General features: G+C 43.3%; 1 protein-coding gene across 8 annotated transcripts in view; it reads left to right on the top strand.

Moving 5' to 3' along the window:
* The first annotated feature begins 12,634 nt into the window (after positions 1 to 12,634).
* The window catches only part of LOC115124313 (GMP synthase [glutamine-hydrolyzing]-like), a 35,502-nt gene continuing 27,805 nt past the window's right edge, over positions 12,635 to 20,331 (top strand). For 5 of the 8 annotated variants that reach the window (XM_065000559.1, XM_065000557.1, XM_065000560.1 and 2 more), the window contains exons 1-3: positions 12,639 to 12,841; positions 14,739 to 14,914; positions 17,099 to 17,213. In XM_065000559.1, the coding sequence (XP_064856631.1) occupies positions 12,815 to 12,841; positions 14,739 to 14,914; positions 17,099 to 17,213 (318 nt within the window). In that variant the 5' untranslated portion in view covers positions 12,639 to 12,814. Of the gene's footprint in view, positions 12,842 to 14,738; positions 14,915 to 17,098; positions 17,214 to 20,331 lie in introns of all 8 variants that reach the window. The other 3 variants (XM_065000563.1, XM_065000561.1, XM_065000562.1) reach the window with 3 other exon arrangements.

Genomic DNA, 20,331 nt, shown 5'->3' with positions numbered 1-20,331 from the left:
GAGAACGTATACAATGTTGAATAATCATCGTGACAACGCATGTTCAGCTGTACTGTCAAACACCTCCTCAAACAGTTCCCCGTTGACTCAGCCCGGGCAGACACCAGCAAACTCATGACGTAGGTGGGAATCAAAACAACGCAGTAGTTTAGTTTATTATTATTTTTGTTGTCTAAGGAAATTCGGATTATTCGTATTGCTAGAATACACCATAAAGCCTCACTGGCATGAGAGCAGAGCAACCAAATGAATGCGTTAGTTAGCTAACAGTAACGTTAACATCTGGATCAGAATAGTAAAGTCACAGGATAGGAAGTCACAAAACATCGGCGAACAGAAAAGGCAATGTGATTTTAATAAATATTGGTTAAAATGGTAATTGGAGCTCAAATGATGTTGAATGAGATAAGATAAGCACGTTAGCGAGCTATAATAACGTGACATACGACGCCACATACCAATATCTAATAATGATTGTGTATCACCATTCAAGCAATGCGTTGTAGTTCATTCGACAGCAAACATTGCCTTGCACTATGTATGAATTACATTTAATAAGGTAACAGAAATAGCTACCTATTTAGCCTTCACCCGCTAACATCGGCAGATTGTTTTGCTGAGAGCGAGGACGTGTATTTGTGTAACGTCGAAATGTGTCCGAGTGCTTCGGCTGACGTGTCAAACTTCATTTAATTTCTGTTCCACTAGGATATGCATACACATTATTATGTCGTTATTGTGGTTCCATATGCACTCATGCCACACAGTACAGTTGCAAACGTTATCATAATAAAACATTCATTCATAAAAAATGATCTATGTTAATTGTAACAACTAATCTCTTTTAATTAACTATTTGTTACACATTATATTATTATGGACTACAAAGGGAAACCCAGCCACAAGCTGCCCAGTGACGCGAGCCTACCAGAAGGGCTAAATGCCTTTTATACTCGCATCGAGGCAAACAACACAGAAGCATGCATGAGAGCACCAGCTGTTGCGGACAACTGTGTGATCCTGCTCTCCGTAGCCGATGTGAGCAAGACCTTTAAACAGGTAAACATTCACAAGGCCGCGGGGCCAGGCGGATTACCAAGATGTGTACTCAGAGCAAGTGCAGACCAACTGGCAAGTGTCTCCACTGACATTTTCAACCTCTCCATAACTGAGTCTGTAATACCTACATGTTTCAAGCAGACCACCATAGTCTCTGTGCCTAAGGAAGCGAAGGTAACCTGCCTAAATGATTACCACCCCATAGCACTCACGTTGGTAGCCATGAAGTGCTTTGAAAGGCTGGTCATGGCTCACATCAACACCATCATCCCAGAAAACTTAGACCCACTCCAATTCGCATACTGCCCCAACAGATCCACAGATGACACAACCTCAATCACTCTCCACACTTGCCCTTTCCCACCTGGACAAAAGGAACACCTACGTGAGAATGCTGTTCATTGACTACAGCTAAGCATTCCACACCATAGTGCCCACAAAGCTCATCACTAAGTTAAGGACCCTGGAACTAAACACCTCCCTCTGCAACTGGATCCTGGACTTCCTGACAGACCGCTCTCAGGTGGTAAGGGAAGGCAACAACACAAATTCGTGAAGAGGGCACGACAACGCCTTTAATCCCTCAGGAGACTGAAAAGATTTGTCATGGGTCCCCAGATTCTCATAAAATTATACCGCTGCGTCATCAAGAGCACCCTGGCCGGTTACATCACCGCCTGGTATGGCAACTGCTCGGTATCCAACCGTAAGGCACTACAGAGGGTAGTGTGTACAGCCTAGTACATCACTGTGGCTAAACTTCCTGCCATCCAGGACCTCTATACTAGGCGGTGTCAGAGGAAGGCCCAAAAAATTGTCAAAGACTCCAGTTACCCAAGTCATAGACTATTCTCCCTGCTACCATTCAGCAAGTGGAACCGGCGTGCCAAGTCCAAAAGGCTTCTTAACAGCTTCTAGCCGCCTGAACTTTTAATTAAATGTTCACCCGGACTATTTACATTGAACCCCCCCACACACACAAACACTTTGTTTTTACACTGCTGCTAATCACTGTTTATTATCGATGCATTGTCACTTTACCCCAACCTACATGTTACCTAGAGTAATGAGTTACCTTTTCTTAACTCTATTTCTTGTACCAGTTACCTAGAGTAACAAGTTACCTTTTCTTAACTCTATTTCTTGTACCAGTTACCTAGAGTAACAAGTTACCTTTTCTTAACTCTATTTCTTGTACCAGTTACCTAGAGTAACGAGTTACCTTTTCTTAACTCTATTTCTTGAACTACATAGTTGGTTAACTTGTAAGTAAACATTTCCCAGTAGCGTCTATCAATCAATCAATCAATCAATCAATCAAATGTATTGATAAAGCCCTTTTTACATCAGCCGATGTCACAAAGTGCTTATACAGAAAACCCAGCCAAACAAGCAATGCAGGTGTAGAAGCACGGTGGCTTTATATATATATATAATTCAGCTTTATTTTATTTAACCAGGTAGGCTAGTTGAGAACAAGTTCTCATTTGCAACTGCGACTGGCCAAAATAAAGCATAGCAATTCAACACATACAACAACACAGAGTTACACATGGAATAAACAAAACATAGTCAATAATACAGTAGAACAAAAGAAAACAAAAAGTCTATATACAGTGAGTGCAAATGAGGTTAATTAAGGGATTCAAGTTAATAAATAGGCCATGGTGGCGAAGTAATTACAATGTAGCAATTAAAACACTGGAATGGTAGATGTGCAGAAGATGAATGTGCAAGTAGAGATACTGGGGTGCAAAGGAGCAAGATAAATAAATAAATACAGTATGGGGATGAGGTAGGTAGATAGATGGGCTGTTTACAGATGGGCTATGTACAGGTGCAGTGATCTGTGAGCTGCTCTGACAGCTGGTGCTTAAAGTTAGTGAGGGAGATATGAGTCTCCAGCTTCAGAGATTTCTGCAGTTCGTTCCAGTCATTGGTAGCAGATACAGTACCAGTCAAAAGTTTGGACACACCTACTCATTCAAGGGTTTTTCTTTATTTTTCCTTATTTTTGACTATTTTCTACATTGTAGAATAATAGTGAAGACATCAACACTATGAATTTATGTAGCACATATGGAATCATGTAGTGACCAAAAAAAGTGTTCAACAATTCAAAATATATTTGAGATTCTTCAAAGTATTCCCCCTTTGCCTTGATGACAGCATTGCACACTCTTGGCATTCTCTCAACCAGCTTCACATGGAATGCTTTTACAACAGTCTTGAAGGAGTTCCCACATATGCTGAGGACATGTTGGCTGCTTTTCCTTCACTCTGCGGTCCAACTCCTCCCAAACCTCCCAGTTGGGTTGAGGTTGGGTGATTGTGGAGGCCAGTTCATCTGATGCAGCACTCCATCACTCTCCTTCTTGGTCAAATAGCTCTTACACAGCCTGGAGGTGTGTTTTGGGTCATTGTCCTGTTGAAAAACAAATGATAGTCCCAGTAAGCGGAAACCAGATGAGATGGCGTATCGCTGCAGAATGCTTTGATAGCCATGCTGGTTAAGTGTGCCTTGAATTCTAAATAAATCACAGATAGTGTCAACAGCAAAGCACCCCCACACCATCACGCCTTCTCCTACATGCTTCACGATGGGAACCACACATGCTGAGATCATCCGTTCACCTACTATACGTCTCACAAAGACAGGCGGTTGGAACCAAAAATCTCAGATTTGGACTCATCAGACCAAAGGACATATTTCCACTGCCGTGTTTCAAAGCAAGTCTCTTCTTATTATTGGTGTCCGTAAGTAGAGGTTTCTTAGTAGCAATTCTACCATGAAGGCCTGATTCACGCAGTCTCCTCTGAACAGTTGATGTTGAGATGGGTCTGTTTCTGGAACTCTGTGAAGCATTTTTTTGGGCTGCAAATTTTTAGGCTGGTAACTCTAATGAACTTATCCTCTAAAGCAGAGGTAACTCTGGATCTTCTTTTCATGTGGCGGTCCTCACGAGAGCCAGTTAACTCTAATGAACTTATCCTCTGCAGCAGAGGTAACTCTGGGTCTTCCTTTCCTGTGGCGGTCCTCACGAGAGCCAGTTTCATCATAGCGCTTGATGGTTTTTGCAACTGCACTTAAAGAAACGTTCAAAGTTCCTGAAGTAATGATGGACTGTCGTTTCTCTTTGCTTATTTGAGCTGTTCTTGCCATAATATGGACTTGGTCTTTTACCAAATAGGGCTTTCCTCTGGCTTTCTTCGGTATACCAAACCCTACCTTGTCACTACACAACTGATTGGCTCAAACACATTAAGAAGGAAAGAAATTCCATACAGAAGGGAACATTTTGACATTTGCCATATGGTTGATGAGAAACTCCATATTGCAAATGTACGATCCCTTACTAGACTAGCCATTTTCTGGGATTAAAGGTCAAAAGCGAAAATAGAGCGCTAATTTGACCGCTTTACTTCAAAGTACATAAACCTACGGTGTCAGAAAAAAAAAGAACCAGCCATTTATCTATCGTCATTTAAGAGAAATCGTACATTGTACACTTGGTGATGTTCAAAAAAAAGTGTTTTTTTTTCTCCAAAAAGCTACAGATCCAGTTGCAGGGTGTTCAGACAAATCTTTTTTAAGTGGGTTTCGGAGCTCTGCGAGATTTCTGTGATTTTCTGTGATTTTCTGAAATAACACACACTCATTCAACCCTCTGTAAATAAGTCAGTTGTTAACATAAAGACTTAAAACTATTAATTCTATAAGAGCCTACACGAAGGAGGATATGTGTTCACTTTCAGCTTCCTCTGTCAACCGGAAGTACCTTAAAATGGTGACATGGTGGCTTTTTTGAAGGGTTAAAAAGGTCAGATCTTTTCAAAACTTCATATGTGTGATTAATCGCTGCAGAAGGTGCTTCAACAAAGTACTGAGTAAAGGATCTGGATACTTATGGAAATGTCATATTTCAGATTCATTTTAAAAAATTGCAACATAATTATCGACATTAGGCCTACAAGCGATTGACATAAGGTCAACTAGGGATTGACATTAGGCCTACGAGTGATTGACATAAGGTCAACTAGGGATTGACATTAGGCCTACGAGTGATTGACATAAGGTCAACTAGGGATTGACATTAGGCCTACGAGTGATTGACATAAGGTCAACTAGGGATTGACATTAGGCCTACTGGTGATCGACATTAGGCCTACGAGTGATCGACATTAGACCTACTAGTGATCGACATTAGACCTACTAGTGATCGACATTAGACCTACTAGTGATCGACATTAGACCTACTAGTGATCGACATTAGACCTACTAGTGATCGACATTAGGCCTACGAGTGATCGACATTAGTCCTACTAGTGATCGACATTAGACCTACTAGTGATCGACATTAGACCTACTAGTGATCGACATTAGACCTACTAGTGATCGACATTAGACCTACTAGTGATCGACATTAGTCCTACTAGTGATCGACATTAGACCTACGAGTGATCGACATTAGGCCTACTAGTGATCGACGTTAGGCCTGCTAGTGAATGCCATTAGGCCTACTAGTGATCGATGTTAGTCCTGCTATTGATTGCCATTAGGCCTACTAGCGATTGACATTAAGCCTAATAGTGATAGTTGTTAGTCCTACTAGTGATCAACATTAGGCCTGCTATTTATTGACATTAGGTCTACTTGTGATTGACATTAGGCCTACTAGTTATGGACATTATGCCTACAAGTGACCGACCCAAAGCCTACTAGTGATCGACATTAGGCCTACTGGTGATAGACATTACGTCTACTGGTGATAGACATTAGTCCTAATAGTGATAGACGTTAGGTCTACTAGTGATATACATGAGGTCTACTGGTGAAACAGTCCTACTGGTGATAGACATTAGTCCTAATGATGATTGACATTAGGCCTACCAGTGATCGACATTAGTCCTACTAGGGATTGACATTAGGCCTGCTAGGGATCGACATTAGGCCTTTTAATGATTGACATTAGGCCTACTAGTGATCGACATTAGGCCTACTAGTGATCGACATTAGACCTACCAGTGATCGACATTAGGCTTACTAGTGATCGACATTAGGCCTACTAGTGATCGACATTAGACCTACTAGTTATCGACATTAGGCCTACTAGTGATAGACATTAGGCCTACTAGTGATGGACATTAGTCCTGCTGGTGATTGACATTTGTCCTAAAGGTGATTGACATTAGGCCTAATAGTGATAGTTGTTAGTCCAACTTAATGATCGACATTAGGCCTACTAGTGATGGACATTAGGCCTGCTAGTGATGGACATTAGGCCTGTTTATCGACATTAGGTCCACTTGTGATCGACATTAGGTCCACTTGTGATCAACATTAGGTCCACTTGTGATCGACATTAGGCCTGCTAGTGATGGACATTAGGCCTACTAGTGATCGACATTAGGCCTGCTAGTGATGAACATTATACCCACTTGTGATCGACATTAGACCTACCAGTGATCAACATTAGGCTTACTAGTGATCGACATTAGTCCTACTAGTGATCGACATTAGGCCTACTAGTTATCGACATTAGGCCTCCTATTGATCGACATTAGGCCTGCTAGTGATTGACAGTAAGACGACCTGTGATTGACATTAGTCCTACTAGTGATCGACATTAGGCCTACTAGTGATCGACATTAGGCCTGCTAGTGATGGACATTAGGCCTACTAGTGATCGACATTAGGCCTGCTAGTGATGAACATTAGGCCCACTTGTGATCGACATTAGACCTACCAGTGATCGACATTAGGCTTACTAGTGATCAACATTAGTCCTACTAGTGATCGACATTAGGCCTACTAGTTATCGACATTAGGCCTCCTATTGATCGACATTAGGCCTACTAGTGATTGACAGTAAGACGACCTGTGATTGACATTAGTCCTACTAGTGATCGACATTAGTCCTACTAGTTATAGACATTAGGTCTACTAGTGATCGACATTAGGCCTGCTAGTGATCTACATTAGGCCTGCTAGTGATTGACAGTAAGACGACCTGTGATTGACATTAGTCCTACTAGTGATCGACATTAGTCCTACTAGTTATAGACATTAGGTCTACTAGTGATCTACATTAGTCCTACTAGTTATAGACATTAGGTCTACTAGGGATCGACATAAGGCCTGCTAGTAATAGACATTAGGCCTACTAGTGATCTACATTAGTCCTACTAGTTATAGACATTAGGTCTACTAGTGATCGACATTAGGCCTACTAGTGATCGACATTAGGCCTGCTAGGGATCGACATTAGGCCTGCTAGTGATTGACATGAGTCCTACTGGTGATTGACATTAGGCCTAATGGTGATAGACATTAGGCCTAATAGTGATAGTTGTTAGTCCTACCAGTGATCGACATTAGGCCTAATGGTGATAGACATTAGGCCTAATAGTGATAGTTGTTAGTCCTACCAGTGATCGACATGAGTCCTACTGGTGATTGACATTAGGCCTAATAGTAATAGTTGTTAGTCCTACCAGTGATCGACATTAGGCCTGATAGTGATCGACATTAGGCCTGATAGTGATCGACATTAGGCCTGATAGTGATCGACATTAGGCCTGAGTGATCGACATTAGTCCTACTAGTGATTGACATTAGGCCTACTAGTAATAGACATTAGTCCTACCAGTGATCGACATTAGGCCTGCTAGTGATAGTTGTTAGTCCTACCAGTGATCGACATTAGGCCTACCAGTGATCGACATTAGGCCTACCAGTGATCAACATTAGGCCTACCAGTGATCGACATTAGGCCTACTAGTGATCGACATTAGGCCTGATAGTGATCGACATTAGGCCTGATAGTGATCGACATTAGGCCTGATAGTGATCGACATTAGTCCTACCAGTGATCGACATTAGGCCTAATGGTGATCGACATTAGGCACCCCAGTGATCGACATTAGGCCTACCAGTGATCGACATTAGGCCTACCAGTGATCGACATTAGTCCTACCAGTGATCGACATTAGGCCTGCCAGTGATAGTTGTTAGTCCTACTAGTGATTGACATTAGGCCTAATAGTGATAGTTGTTAGTCCTACCAGTGATCGACATTAGGCCTACCAGTGATCGACATTAGGCCTACCAGTGATCGGCATTAGCCTACCAGTGATAGACATTAGGCCTACCAGTGATCGACATTAGGCCTGCTAGAGATGGATATAGGCCTACTATTTATCGACATTAGAGGAAAATAGTTCCTCTATGGGGTTGAGGAATGGAGTGTAAGGTGGGAGGAAAAGTGACACCATCCTATGATGGGCTGCAAACCACTCTGTGACTGCACGGGAGTGGTGAAATGCCACATTGTCCCATACAATTACAAATCAGCTGTGGTTGGTCTGATTGTTTTGATATTTCATTTTTTAGATTTGGAATATATTTCAATACCTTGTTACTGTAGAAATGTAGCAAATTGCTGTCATATTCAATTTTGTGTTAGGTTTTGAATTTACCGTTTTCAACATTTTAAAACTTATGTAAACATGTGCAAATTGGCCTGTAGGTACAAAGAGTTTCGGTGGTGGTTGTGTCTGAGTGACAAAATAATTAATTACATTTGAAAGATGTAATCAATGAATGCATTTTGTGCCAAAGCGATGAAAAATGATTCACAGTTTAACCCACATAGACTTCTGTTGTGCTCACTGTGTGAAGAGTTTTGAAAAAGTGACCTAAGTATTGAGAAATGGGTCCTAGCGATTGTTAAAAAAAACTGTAATACCAATTTTCTTTCTAGCGGTAACAGAGCCTTTCAAAATTGAACGTCTTGCTCCCTCTAGTGGTAATTTGGTGTAACTACAGTTTCCCACGATAAACTTGACATCTGCTGAAGTTTTATTAGCAGACCCACAGATACTGTATGTTCCCCCCGTCTCTCTCATACTGTGATAATTAACCAAGTGAAATATTATCCACAGCAGAACTTTTGGCCCTTTTCCCAGTATGCATCACTTTCCCATAGACAGGGCAGGGTTGGTAGAGGAATAGAATGAGACAGTGTATGTGTGTATTTTGTGACTGTTCTTACGTCGGAAGATTTTGGAGTGAGTTAGAAGATTATATTTTAAAATAAACGACTATTAAATTAATCTGAGAGACTCTGATGTTATGTTTTATATTGATCCAAATGATATGGACCCTGATTTAACTTTCATTGTTAATTTGTTTATTTTTTCATGGAAGATTCTTTATCCATAAAATGAAGTGGGTGGAGAACAAACCTCTATTCACATTATTTAAGATAATGTCAAAATAATATTTAAATTCTATCAGTAAATGGAAAAGCAATTACGTCCCATAAAACATTTGGACAAATTGAAAATGTATCTCGATATGTAATACAACTGTTTGTTACGTTTATGTACCCTTGTTTGTATGTATTTGTTGTATTCATAATAAAAATGGAAAATAACTTGTAAAAAAAGATATAAATAACAGTGTGTGTTGAAAAACCTTTCCTTTAACCTGGCGCTGATTTCTCTCACAATATGGAGCCTGTGGTACATTCATCCATTATTCCTCTGCCCTCCACTGGTTGCTGCAAACAGTTTTATTGCATACGTAGCCCAGTTTAATTCATGCAGGACATTTTCTACATTTGATATCATTTTTAGTTTGTGAATGGATCTTTTACTTGTTTTTTTTTAAAGAGTGACAGTGTCAAGGAGAGGTGTTCAGTTGGGCGGAAAACCCTTGTTTTCTTAAACAGACTTTAGAGGGGTAACTGATACTCTTTTGGCCCACATCACCCTGCTCCTACAGACTCACCCAAACTAAACAAGAGGTATATTGTGAGCAGCCCCCTCTCATAGTAACATAAGTAAATGCCATGTAATGCATCTGTGGTGTCAACCAGGGCGAGTCTCCATTCTGTGTCTAAGGTAACGAATGACTCTCTGCCACAGCTATGAGGGGCCATGTGAAACTGGTTAATGCCATGTGACCAGACCAGGCCAACTAGTTAAACCATGTGACACTGTGTCAGCTAACACCACACAAGAAGTCACTGTTTGAAATGGGAAGGGGGGGGGGGATTGCTAGACCTAGAGCTTTATTTTACAGTCCACTATATGGGTATTTACATGACATGGGGCGGCAGGGTAGCCTAGTGGTTAGAGCGTTGGACTAGTAACTGGAAGGTTGCGAGTTCAAACCCCCGAGCCGACCAGGTACACATCTGTTGTTCTGCCCCTGAACAGGCAGTTAACCCACTGTTCCTAGGCCGTCATTGAAAATAAGAATGTGTTCTTAACTGACTTGCCTGGTTAAATAAATAAAGGTAACACACACACATTACATATTATAACTACATCATCATTCGTTTTTAAAACGATCTTCTCCAGCAGATGACAATCTCATATGAGTGATGTCCTCATCTTGCCCTGATCTATATCAAATGATATATCCAGCAGCTTTCCTTGTTATTTTACAAACACGATTTACTTTTAAAATAGAGATAAGAATCCCAGGTGAACAAACCGGTATGTTCCACGTGAAACTGAAAGGGTGAAACAGAATCCTGCAGCACAACAGTTGGATTATTTATTATTTTTATTTAACCATTATTTAACTAGGCAAGTCAGTTAAGAACACATTCTTATTTACAATGACGGCCTACCAGAAGACAAAATGGCTCTTGCGGGGACGTGGCCTGGGATTCAAAATAAAATTCAAATATAGGACAAAACACACATCACGACAAGAGAGACACCACAAGACTACATAAAGAGAGACCTAAGACGACGACATAGCATGGCAGCAACACATGAACACACAGCATGGTAGCAACACAACATGACAACAACATGGTAGCAGCACAAAACACAAACGTTATTGGGCACAGACAACAGTACAAAGGGCAAGAAGGTAGAGACAACAATACATCACGCGAAGCAGCCACAAGTAAGAGTGTCAATGATTGAGTCTTTGAATGAAGAGATGGAGGCATCGTCTTTTTGCTGTGAGATTCCTGTCCACATGCAGTGTACCATGTTTACATGCAGTGTACCATGTTTACATGCAGTGTACCATGTTTACATGCAGTGTACCATGTTTACATGCAGTGCATCATGTTTACATGCAGTGCACCATGTTTACATGCAGTGTACCATGTTTACATGCAGTGTACATGCAGTGTACCATGTTTACATGCAGTGTACCATGTTTACATGCAGTGCACCATGTTTACATGCAGTGCACCATGTTTACATGCAGTGTACCATGTTTACATGCAGTGTACATGCAGTGTACCATGTTTACATGCAGTGTACCATGTTTACATGCAGTGCACCATGTTTACATGCAGTGCACCATGTTTACATGCAGTGTACCATGTTTACATGCAGTGTACCATGTTTAGATGCAGTGTACCATGTTTACATGCAGTGTACCATGTTTACATGCAGTGTACCATGTTTAGATGCAGTGTACCATGTTTACATGCAGTGTACATGCAGTGTACCATGTTTACATGCAGTGTACCATGTTTACATGCAGTGTACCATGTTTACATGCAGTGTACCATGTTTAGATGCAGTGTACTATGTTTACATGCAGTGTACCATGTTTAGATGCAGTGTACCATGTTTACATGCAGTGTACATGCAGTGTACCATGTTTACATGCAGTGTACATGCAGTGTACCATGTTTACATGCAGTGTACCATGTTTACATGCAGTGTACATGCAGTGTACCATGTTTACATGCAGTGTACCATGTTTACATGCAGTGAGTGTGCAAACACTCTGTTTCGTGGAGTTGAAGTTGAATCGACTTACTGGTGCCTGGATTTCCCTTCATAGCTCCTGTTACACTTCACCCACAGAGGGATCCAAAATGATCCCCTCCAACTAACTGATAGGAGAGAATGAGAGGGGGACAGTTAGCACACAGCGCTCACCTGAAACCAAAGAGGCCTCTTGGAGGCTGGATCTGATTCTTCCCGGCTACTACTTTACCCCACTGACAAAAGGAGAGTAGTAGCCTAGGCTGCAAAATCCACCCTGACAACCAAAACACACTAAGAGAATGGATACATCTCTTGCTATTTCTTTGTCATTTATTTCCCTGGAGACTGGCTGTTCTTCTAAATGGTTTTAAACCACATTAAACCACAGATGCTATGGCTGATATATGAAGGTGCTGAGGTGTTGGGGCCCCGGAGGAACACAGAGGTGCTATTTCTGTTGAAGTTCATGGCAGGTCAACATCATGTTAAGGGGCGTTATGGGACACCCCGACTATGATTTAGGCCTAGTATCCTAGATAACATAAATCCTTCAATTACAATGAGGACTAAACTCCATGGTGAAGGAGTTCATTATTTCACCATGGAGTTTAGTCCGCTATGTAATTACATCGCCGAACTAAATTATTCACGTGATATAGACAATTAGACATAGGGCAAATTCTTCCGCTTGTAAACTGCTGAACCTTTTCCATAATAAACTTTTTCATTGAATTATCCAGGAGTAATTCGTCCGTAGAAGCCCACATTCCCACGCAGACAGCCATTAGTACTCACTACTCTCCGACAAGGGAGGGAACAGTCACATGCATTGAGTGAAGTAGTTGAACAGCCACCCTAGTGAGTATTGTAGTAGGGAAGTACTCGTTAGCGCACATTGTCGTCAGCGGTCGGCGCACCAACTCCGCGAGCATCCACTAGTCTCTGTTGCGTACGAGATCTGGAAGACCGAGGAGGAGAGTTCATTCCGCTACAGTCATCCATGGCTCTGTGCAACGGAGAAACCAAGGTCAGTCAAACAACGGCCTGTGTGCCGCCATGGGAGCAACATAGCCCGTTTCTTTTCAATGTTTTGGCTGCGGTACATGGGCGCTGGGAGAGTCCCCGGTTAGCTACGGCCTGTGTCGTGTTTTCAGCAAACTTACGGCGTGCGTGCTCCCCCAGCCTGGGATACCGGTCCCCTCGTCTTTTAAACGTATGTTTTTGGATTTTAAAAATAAAATAAACATCCAGCATACAGTGAATGTAACTTTTATGCTACTGTTGCATCTTTCATTGTGTATATATTACTAGCTAGCCAGCTAGCAGAAGCCGCGTGGAATGTAGCCTAGCTGCTGCCGCACAGCTGGATATGTAGCTATCTGCAGCGTTAGGTATAGTCCGATATATAGTTAACCCACACTAGCAGAATAACTAGCAGTTTCAGATGGTCGTGGACTTTACATCATGTTTAACCCTTATAGTAATAGTTAGAGATTTCGTGTTACGACCAATGTACATTTGTTGGGTAATTGAAGATAAATAATCGGGTTGACAGCTAACGCTAGATGGCTAACTATGACTTGTTAGTTAGCTAGCGCCCGGTCTCCGGTCTGTCCACCCACCACAGTTGTGCCAACTGCAACATAGGCCAACCATCGTATTATTTTCATATCCACAAGTACTCCATTTTACTTTGCCAGGAAAACAGGCCCAGTATGACAACTCGGCATCGAAGCGGTTTTATATGAAATGTTTTGGTGTTTTTATGGTGTCACTTGCGGTGTTTGATACACGAGCCTGTTGTTTTTCATTGACGGAAGCACATAGTGTCAGAAACCACGTGGGGACCCGCTGCTCTCTTATTTCACAATTTACTTGAGTGGTGCATTTAATGTTTTGCCCATATCTAATGCCCCAATGTAATGCATGAGAAATGTACCGTTTTGATGATAGGAATATTAAGCTTGTAAACCATAATGATGCTAAGACAATCTCCCTTGGTAACATTGACTGATCACATAAATTTATCAATGACTGCCTTCATCAATCATGCATTAGGGGCAGGCATATATATATATATTTAACTGCAGAACAACTTGTGTAGATCTATCTAGTCTAAAGTAACGTCCATTGGCTTTTGAATCCTGGCTAGAAATATCTGATTGAGTTACTAGAAATCTAAAAGGGTGGATTAAAGCATCCAAGTTTGGCATCCGTGACTTCACTGTAAGGTCTAGCTGGCCCCTGGTTAGGCGTCTAGCTGGCCCCTGGTTAGGCCTCCTAGCTGGCCCCTGGTAATGCCTCTAGCTGGCCCCTGGTAATGCCTCTAGCTGGCCCCTGGTTAGGCCTCTAGCTGGCCCCTGGTTAGGCCTCTAGCTGGCCCCTGGTTAGGCCTCTAGCTGGCCCCTGGTCCGGCCTCTAGCTGGCCCCTGGTTCGGCCTCTAGCTGGCCCCTGGTTAGGCCTCTAGCTGGCCCCTGGTAAGGCCTCTAGCTGGCCCCTGGTTAGGCCTCTAGCGTCTGTATGACTCATGTGATCCTCATGATCCTCATGAGGGACTGAATGAGTGTGTAACGTCTTGTCACGCGTGCCCTCTTCTCAGTACTGAGACTCGCGTGTCTCAAATTGCATTATGGCCTTAACGAATCTCGTTCCTGTGAGGTTGGTGAAGTGGCGGCCATTCACCATCGCAAATGTTTTGCCTGTCTTTGAACGAGTGCAAAGGTTTTGCAACGCTTTCTTTTGAACACCCCTTGATTCAACCACTGTTGGGGAATTTAGGCTGTTGTATCTTCATTCAAAACATCCCATGCTACCCTTGATGAGTCTACATGGTTGAAGGCTATTCCACACATAGGCCTGTGTTGTTATCCTGATTGAGTGTTCCTACGTGGTCAGGACAGTGTGTGTTTTTTCTCTCCCCCAGCTGGACATCAGCAGCGTTGAGCCTCAGAATGGTTCATGTGAGGGGGCGGTGGTCATCCTGGATGCCGGGGCGCAGTACGGCAAGGTGATTGATAGGCGGATCAGAGAGCTGTTTGTCCGCTCAGAGATCCTCCCACTAGAGACGCCAGCCTTCGCCATCAGAGAACAAGGTTTCAGGTGAGACTGACTGACAGCACACTTGCACCTGGGTGGCATTTACAAGTCAACAAACCTGGACCGAACGTTTTGAAACGAATAAGAAAAATGCATATGGTGTGGAAGAGAGAGAACCTGTCAGAACAATAACACTGGTGTGATAATTTTTAAGATCTCTTTCTGCCCATCGTCTTTGAAGTCTGTGGAGGAACACAGTAGTCAGGACAGCCTGAGAGGGAGCCTGCAGTTCTATACAAAAGCAAAACAGTTCTATATAAAAGGAACACAGTGGTCAGGACAGCCTGAGAGGGAGCCTGCAGTTCTATACAAAAGGAACACAGTGGTCAGGACAGCCTGAGAGGGAGCCTGCAGTTCTATATAAAAGCAAAACAGTTCTATATAAAAGGAACACAGTGGTCAGGACAGCCTGAGAGAGAGCCTGCAGTTCTATACAAAAGCAAAACAGTTCTATATAAAAGGAACACAGTGGTCAGGACAGCCTGAGAGGGAGCCTGCAGTTCTATACAAAAGGAACACAGTGGTCAGGACAGCCTGAGAGGGAGCCTGCAGTTCTATATAAAAGGAACACAGTGGTCAGGACAGCCTGAGAGGGAGCCTGCAGTTCTATACAAAAGGAACACAGTTCTATATAAAAGGAACACAGTGGTCAGGACAGCCTGAGAGGGAGCCTGCAGTTCTATACAAAAGGAACACAGTTCTATATAAAAGGAACACAGTGGTCAGGACAGCCTGAGAGGGAGCCTGCAGTTCTATACAAAAGGAACACAGTTTTATATAAAGGAACACAGTGGTCAGGACAGCCTGAGAGAGAGCCTGCAGTTCTATACAAAAGGAACACAGTTCTATATAAAAGGAACACAGTGGTCAGGACAGCCTGAGAGAGAGCCTGCAGTTCTATACAAAAGGAACACAGTGGTCAGGACAGCCTGAGAGGGAGCCTGCAGTTCTATACAAAAGGAACACAGTTCTATATAAAAGGAACACAGTGGTCAGGACAGCCTGAGAGGGAGCCTGCAGTTCTATACAAAAGGAACACAGTGGTCAGGACAGCCTGAGAGAGAGCCTGCAGTTCTATACAAAAGGAACACAGTGGTCAGGACAGCCTGAGAGAGAGCCTGCAGTTCTATACAAAAGGAACACAGTGGTCAGGACAGCCTGAGAGAGAGCCTGCAGTTCTATATAAAAGGAACACAGTGGTCAGGACAGCCTGAGAGAGAGCCTGCAGTTCTATACAAAAGGAACACAGTGGTCAGGACAGCCTGAGAGAGAGCCTGCAGTTCTATACAAAAGGAACACAGTGGTCAGGACAGCCTGAGAGAGAGCCTGCAGTTCTACATAAAAGGAACACAGTGGTCAGGACAGCCTGAGAGAGAGCCTGCAGTTCTATATAAAAGGAACACAGTGGTCAGGACAGCCTGAGAGGGAGCCTGCAGTTCTATACAAAAGGAACACAGTGGTCAGGACAGCCTGAGAGAGAGCCTGCAGTTCTATATAAAAGGAACACAGTGGTCAGGACAGCCTGAGAGAGAGCCTGCAGTTCTATATAAAAGGAACACAGTGGTCAGGACAGCCTGAGAGGGAGCCTGCAGTTCTATACAAAAGGAACACAGTGGTCAGGACAGCCTGAGAGGGAACACAGACCAGTGACTAGACTAAGCAGGTCTTTGTAAGTATGTTACTGTATATTGTGTCTGACATTGAAAGGAGGGAAGGTTCACACAGCATTCTACTGCTTAGGACAGGTCCCCATCTCTCTGCAGAGGAGTGAGACGGAGAGCTTTTTAAGAAACACTATTTTTCCATTACAGTTTGTGAGAAATCATCACTCCACCCCTACAGAATAGATGCACCCACACAGTTTTAGATTGCTTCAGTTTAAACAAACAAATGTCTGAACTATGGGCAGACTCTTTAACAGTCTCTTGTTTGTGTGTATGTTACTTGTCCTGAAATTGACTACTCTTGAGTATGGTTACATTTTAAATCCCATTTAGCAGAGGCTTTTATCCAAAGTGACGTAGTCATGAGTTCATATGGGTGGTCCCGGGAATCGAACCCACAACCCTGCCGTTGCAAGCACCATGCTCTACCAACTGAGCCATACAGAAATATATATTTTTTTGTCTTTGAATATTTCTCCTCCCTCGTTCTTCACTCTTTACTCCTCCCCCTTTTTCTCTCCAGAGCCATCATCATCTCTGGCGGTCCTAACTCTGTGTACGCTGAGGATGCCCCCTGGTTTGACCCTGCCATATTCACCATTGGAAAGCCTGTCCTGGGTATCTGCTATGGAATGCAGGTAGGAGGGCCCTGAGAAATACACACACAGGGCCTTTGGGAAGTGTTGAGACCCATTGACTGTTTAGGTTACAGGCTTATTCTAAATATTTGTTTCCCCCTTCAATCTACGCAAAATACCTCAATTACAGCAAAAACTTTATTTTTTAATTTTTTAGAAATGTTTGCTAATTTATTTCAAATAAAAAAAAATGGAAATATTAAATGTACATAAGTATTCAGACCCTTTACTCAGTACTGTGTTGAAAAACCTTTGTCAGTGATTACAGCATCAAGTCTTCTTGGGTATGACGCTACAAGTTTGGCACATCTGTATTTGGGGAGTTTCTCCCATTCTTCTCTGTAGATCCTCTCAAGCTCTGTCAGGTTGGACAGGGAGAGTTGCTGCACAACTATTTTCTGGTCTCCAGAGATTTTCGATCGGGTTCAAGTCCGGACTCTGGCTGGGCCACTCAAGGACATTCAGAGACTTGTCCCAAAGCCACTTCTTTGTTGTCTTGGCTGTGTGCTTAGGGTCATTGTCCTGTTGGCAGGTGAACCTTCTCCCCAGTCTGATGTCCTGAGAGCTCTGGAGCAGAATTTCATCAAGGATCTCTCTCTACTTTACTCTGTTCATCTTTCCCTCAATCCTGACTAGTCTCCCAATCCCTGCTGCTGAAAAACATCCCCACAGCATGATGCTGCCACCACCGTGCTTCACCGTAGGGATGCTGCCATCACCATGCTTCACCGTAGGGATGCTGCCATCACCATGCTTCACCGTAGGGATGCTGCCACCACCATGCTTCACCGTAGGGATGGTGCCAGGTTTCCTTCAGACGTGGCGCTTGGCATTCAGGCCAAATAGTTTAATTTTGGTTTCATCAGACCAGGGAATCTTATTTCTCATGGTCAGAGTTTTTAGGGGCCTTTTAGCAAACTCCAAGCTGGGTGTCATGTGCCTTTTAGGAGTGGCTTCCGTCTGGCCACTCTACCATAAAGGTCTGATTAGTGGAGTGCTGCAGAGATGGTTGTCCTTCTGGAAGGTTCTCCCATCTCCACAGAGGACCTCTGGAGCTCTGTCAGAGTGACCATCAGGCCCTTTCCCCCCAAATGCTCAGTTTGGCTGGGCAGCCAGCTATAGGAAGAGTCTTGGTGGTTCCAAACTTCTTCCATTTAAGAATGATGGAGGCCACTGTGTTCTCGGGGACCTTCAATCCTGCAGACATTTTTTGGTACCCTTCCCCAGATCCGTGCCTCGACACAATCCTTTCTCTGAGCTCTACGGACAATCCCCCATGGCTTGGTTTTTGCTCTGACATGCACTGTCAACTGTTGGACCTTATATAGACAGGTGTGTGCCTTTCCAAATCATGTCCAATCAATTTAATTTACCACATCTCGAATCCCACCGTACCTTCTCCGCTGTGCAATCTGGTTTCCGAGCCGGTCACGGGTGCACCTCAGCCACACTCAAGATACTAAACGATATCATAACCGCCATCGATAAAAGACAGTACTGTGCAGCCGCCAAGGCCTTCGACTCTGTCAATCACCATATTCTTATCGGCAGACTCAGTAGCCTCGGTTTTTCGGATGACTGCCTTGCCTGGTTCACCAATTACTTTGCAGACAGAGTTCAGTGTGTCAAATCGGAGGGCATGCTGTCCGGTCCTCTGGCAGTCTCTATGGGGGTGCCACAGGGTTCAATTCAATTCTCTGTATATATCAATGATGTTGCTCTTGCTGCGGGAGATTCCCTGATCCACCTCTACGCAGACGACACCATTCTATATACTTTCGGCCCGTCATTGGACACTGTGCTATCTAACCTCCAAACGAGCTTCAATGCCATACAACACTCCTTCCGTGGCCTCCAACTGCTCTTAAACGCTAGTAAAACCAAATGCATGCTTTTCAACCGATCGCTGCCTGCACCCGCATGCCCGACTAGCATCACCACCCTGGATGGTTCCGACCTTGAATATGTGGACATCTATAAGTACCTAGGTGTCTGGCTAGACTGCAAACTCTCCTTCCAGACTCATATCAAACATCTCCAATCGAAAATCAAATCAAGAGTCTGCTTTCTATTCCGCAACAAAGCCTCCTTCACTCACGCCGCCAAGCTTACCCTAGTAAAACTGACTATCCTACCGCTCCTCGACTTCGGCGATGTCATCTACAAAATGGCTTCCAACACTCTACTCAGCAAACTGGATGCAGTCTATCACAGTGCCATCCGTTTTGTCACTAAAGCACCTTATACCACCCACCACTGCGACTTGTATGCTCTAGTCGGCTGGCCCTCGCTACATATTCGTCGCCAGACCCACTGGCTCCAGGTCATCTACAAGTCCATGCTAGGTAAAGCTCCGCCTTATCTCAGTTCACTGGTCACGATGGCAACACCCATCCGTAGCACGCGCTCCAGCAGGTGTATCTCATTGATCATCCCTAAAGCCAACACCTCATTCGGCCGCCTTTCGTTCCAGTACTCTGCTGCCTGTGACTGGAACGAATTGCAAAAATCGCTGAAGTTGGAGACTTTTATCTCCCTCACCAACTTCAAACATCAGCTATCTGAGCAGCTAACCGATCGCTGCAGCTGTACATAGTCTATTGGTAAATAGCCCACCCATTTTCACCTACCTCATCCCCATACTGTTTTATTTATTTACTTTTCTGCTCTTTTGCACACCAATATCTCTACCTGTACATGACCATCTGATCATTTATCACTCCAGTGTTAATCTGCAAAATTGTAATTATTCTCCTACCTCCTCATGCCTTTTGCACACATTGTATATAGACTCCCCCCTTTTTTTTCCTACTGTGTTATTGACTTGTTAATTGTTTACTCCATGTGTAACTCTGTGTTGTCTGTTCACACTGCTATGCTTTATCTTGGCCAGGTCGCAGTTGCAAATGAGAACTTGTTCTCAACTAGCCTACCTGGTTAAATAAAGGTGTTCTCAACTAGCCTACCTGGTTAAATAAAGGTGTTCTCAACTAGCCTACCTGGTTAAATAAAGGTGTTCTCAACTAGCCTACCTGGTTAAATAAAGGTGAAATAAATAAAAAATAAATAAAAATAAACAGGTGTACGCCAATCAAGTTGTAGATACATCTCAAGGATG

Source organism: Oncorhynchus nerka, linkage group LG14 (assembly GCF_034236695.1).
Source record: "Oncorhynchus nerka isolate Pitt River linkage group LG14, Oner_Uvic_2.0, whole genome shotgun sequence".
Taxonomy (NCBI): Eukaryota; Metazoa; Chordata; class Actinopteri; order Salmoniformes; family Salmonidae; genus Oncorhynchus; species Oncorhynchus nerka.
Note: the sequence above shows the minus strand (reverse complement) of the source record. Positions and strands in the feature narration are given on the sequence as shown.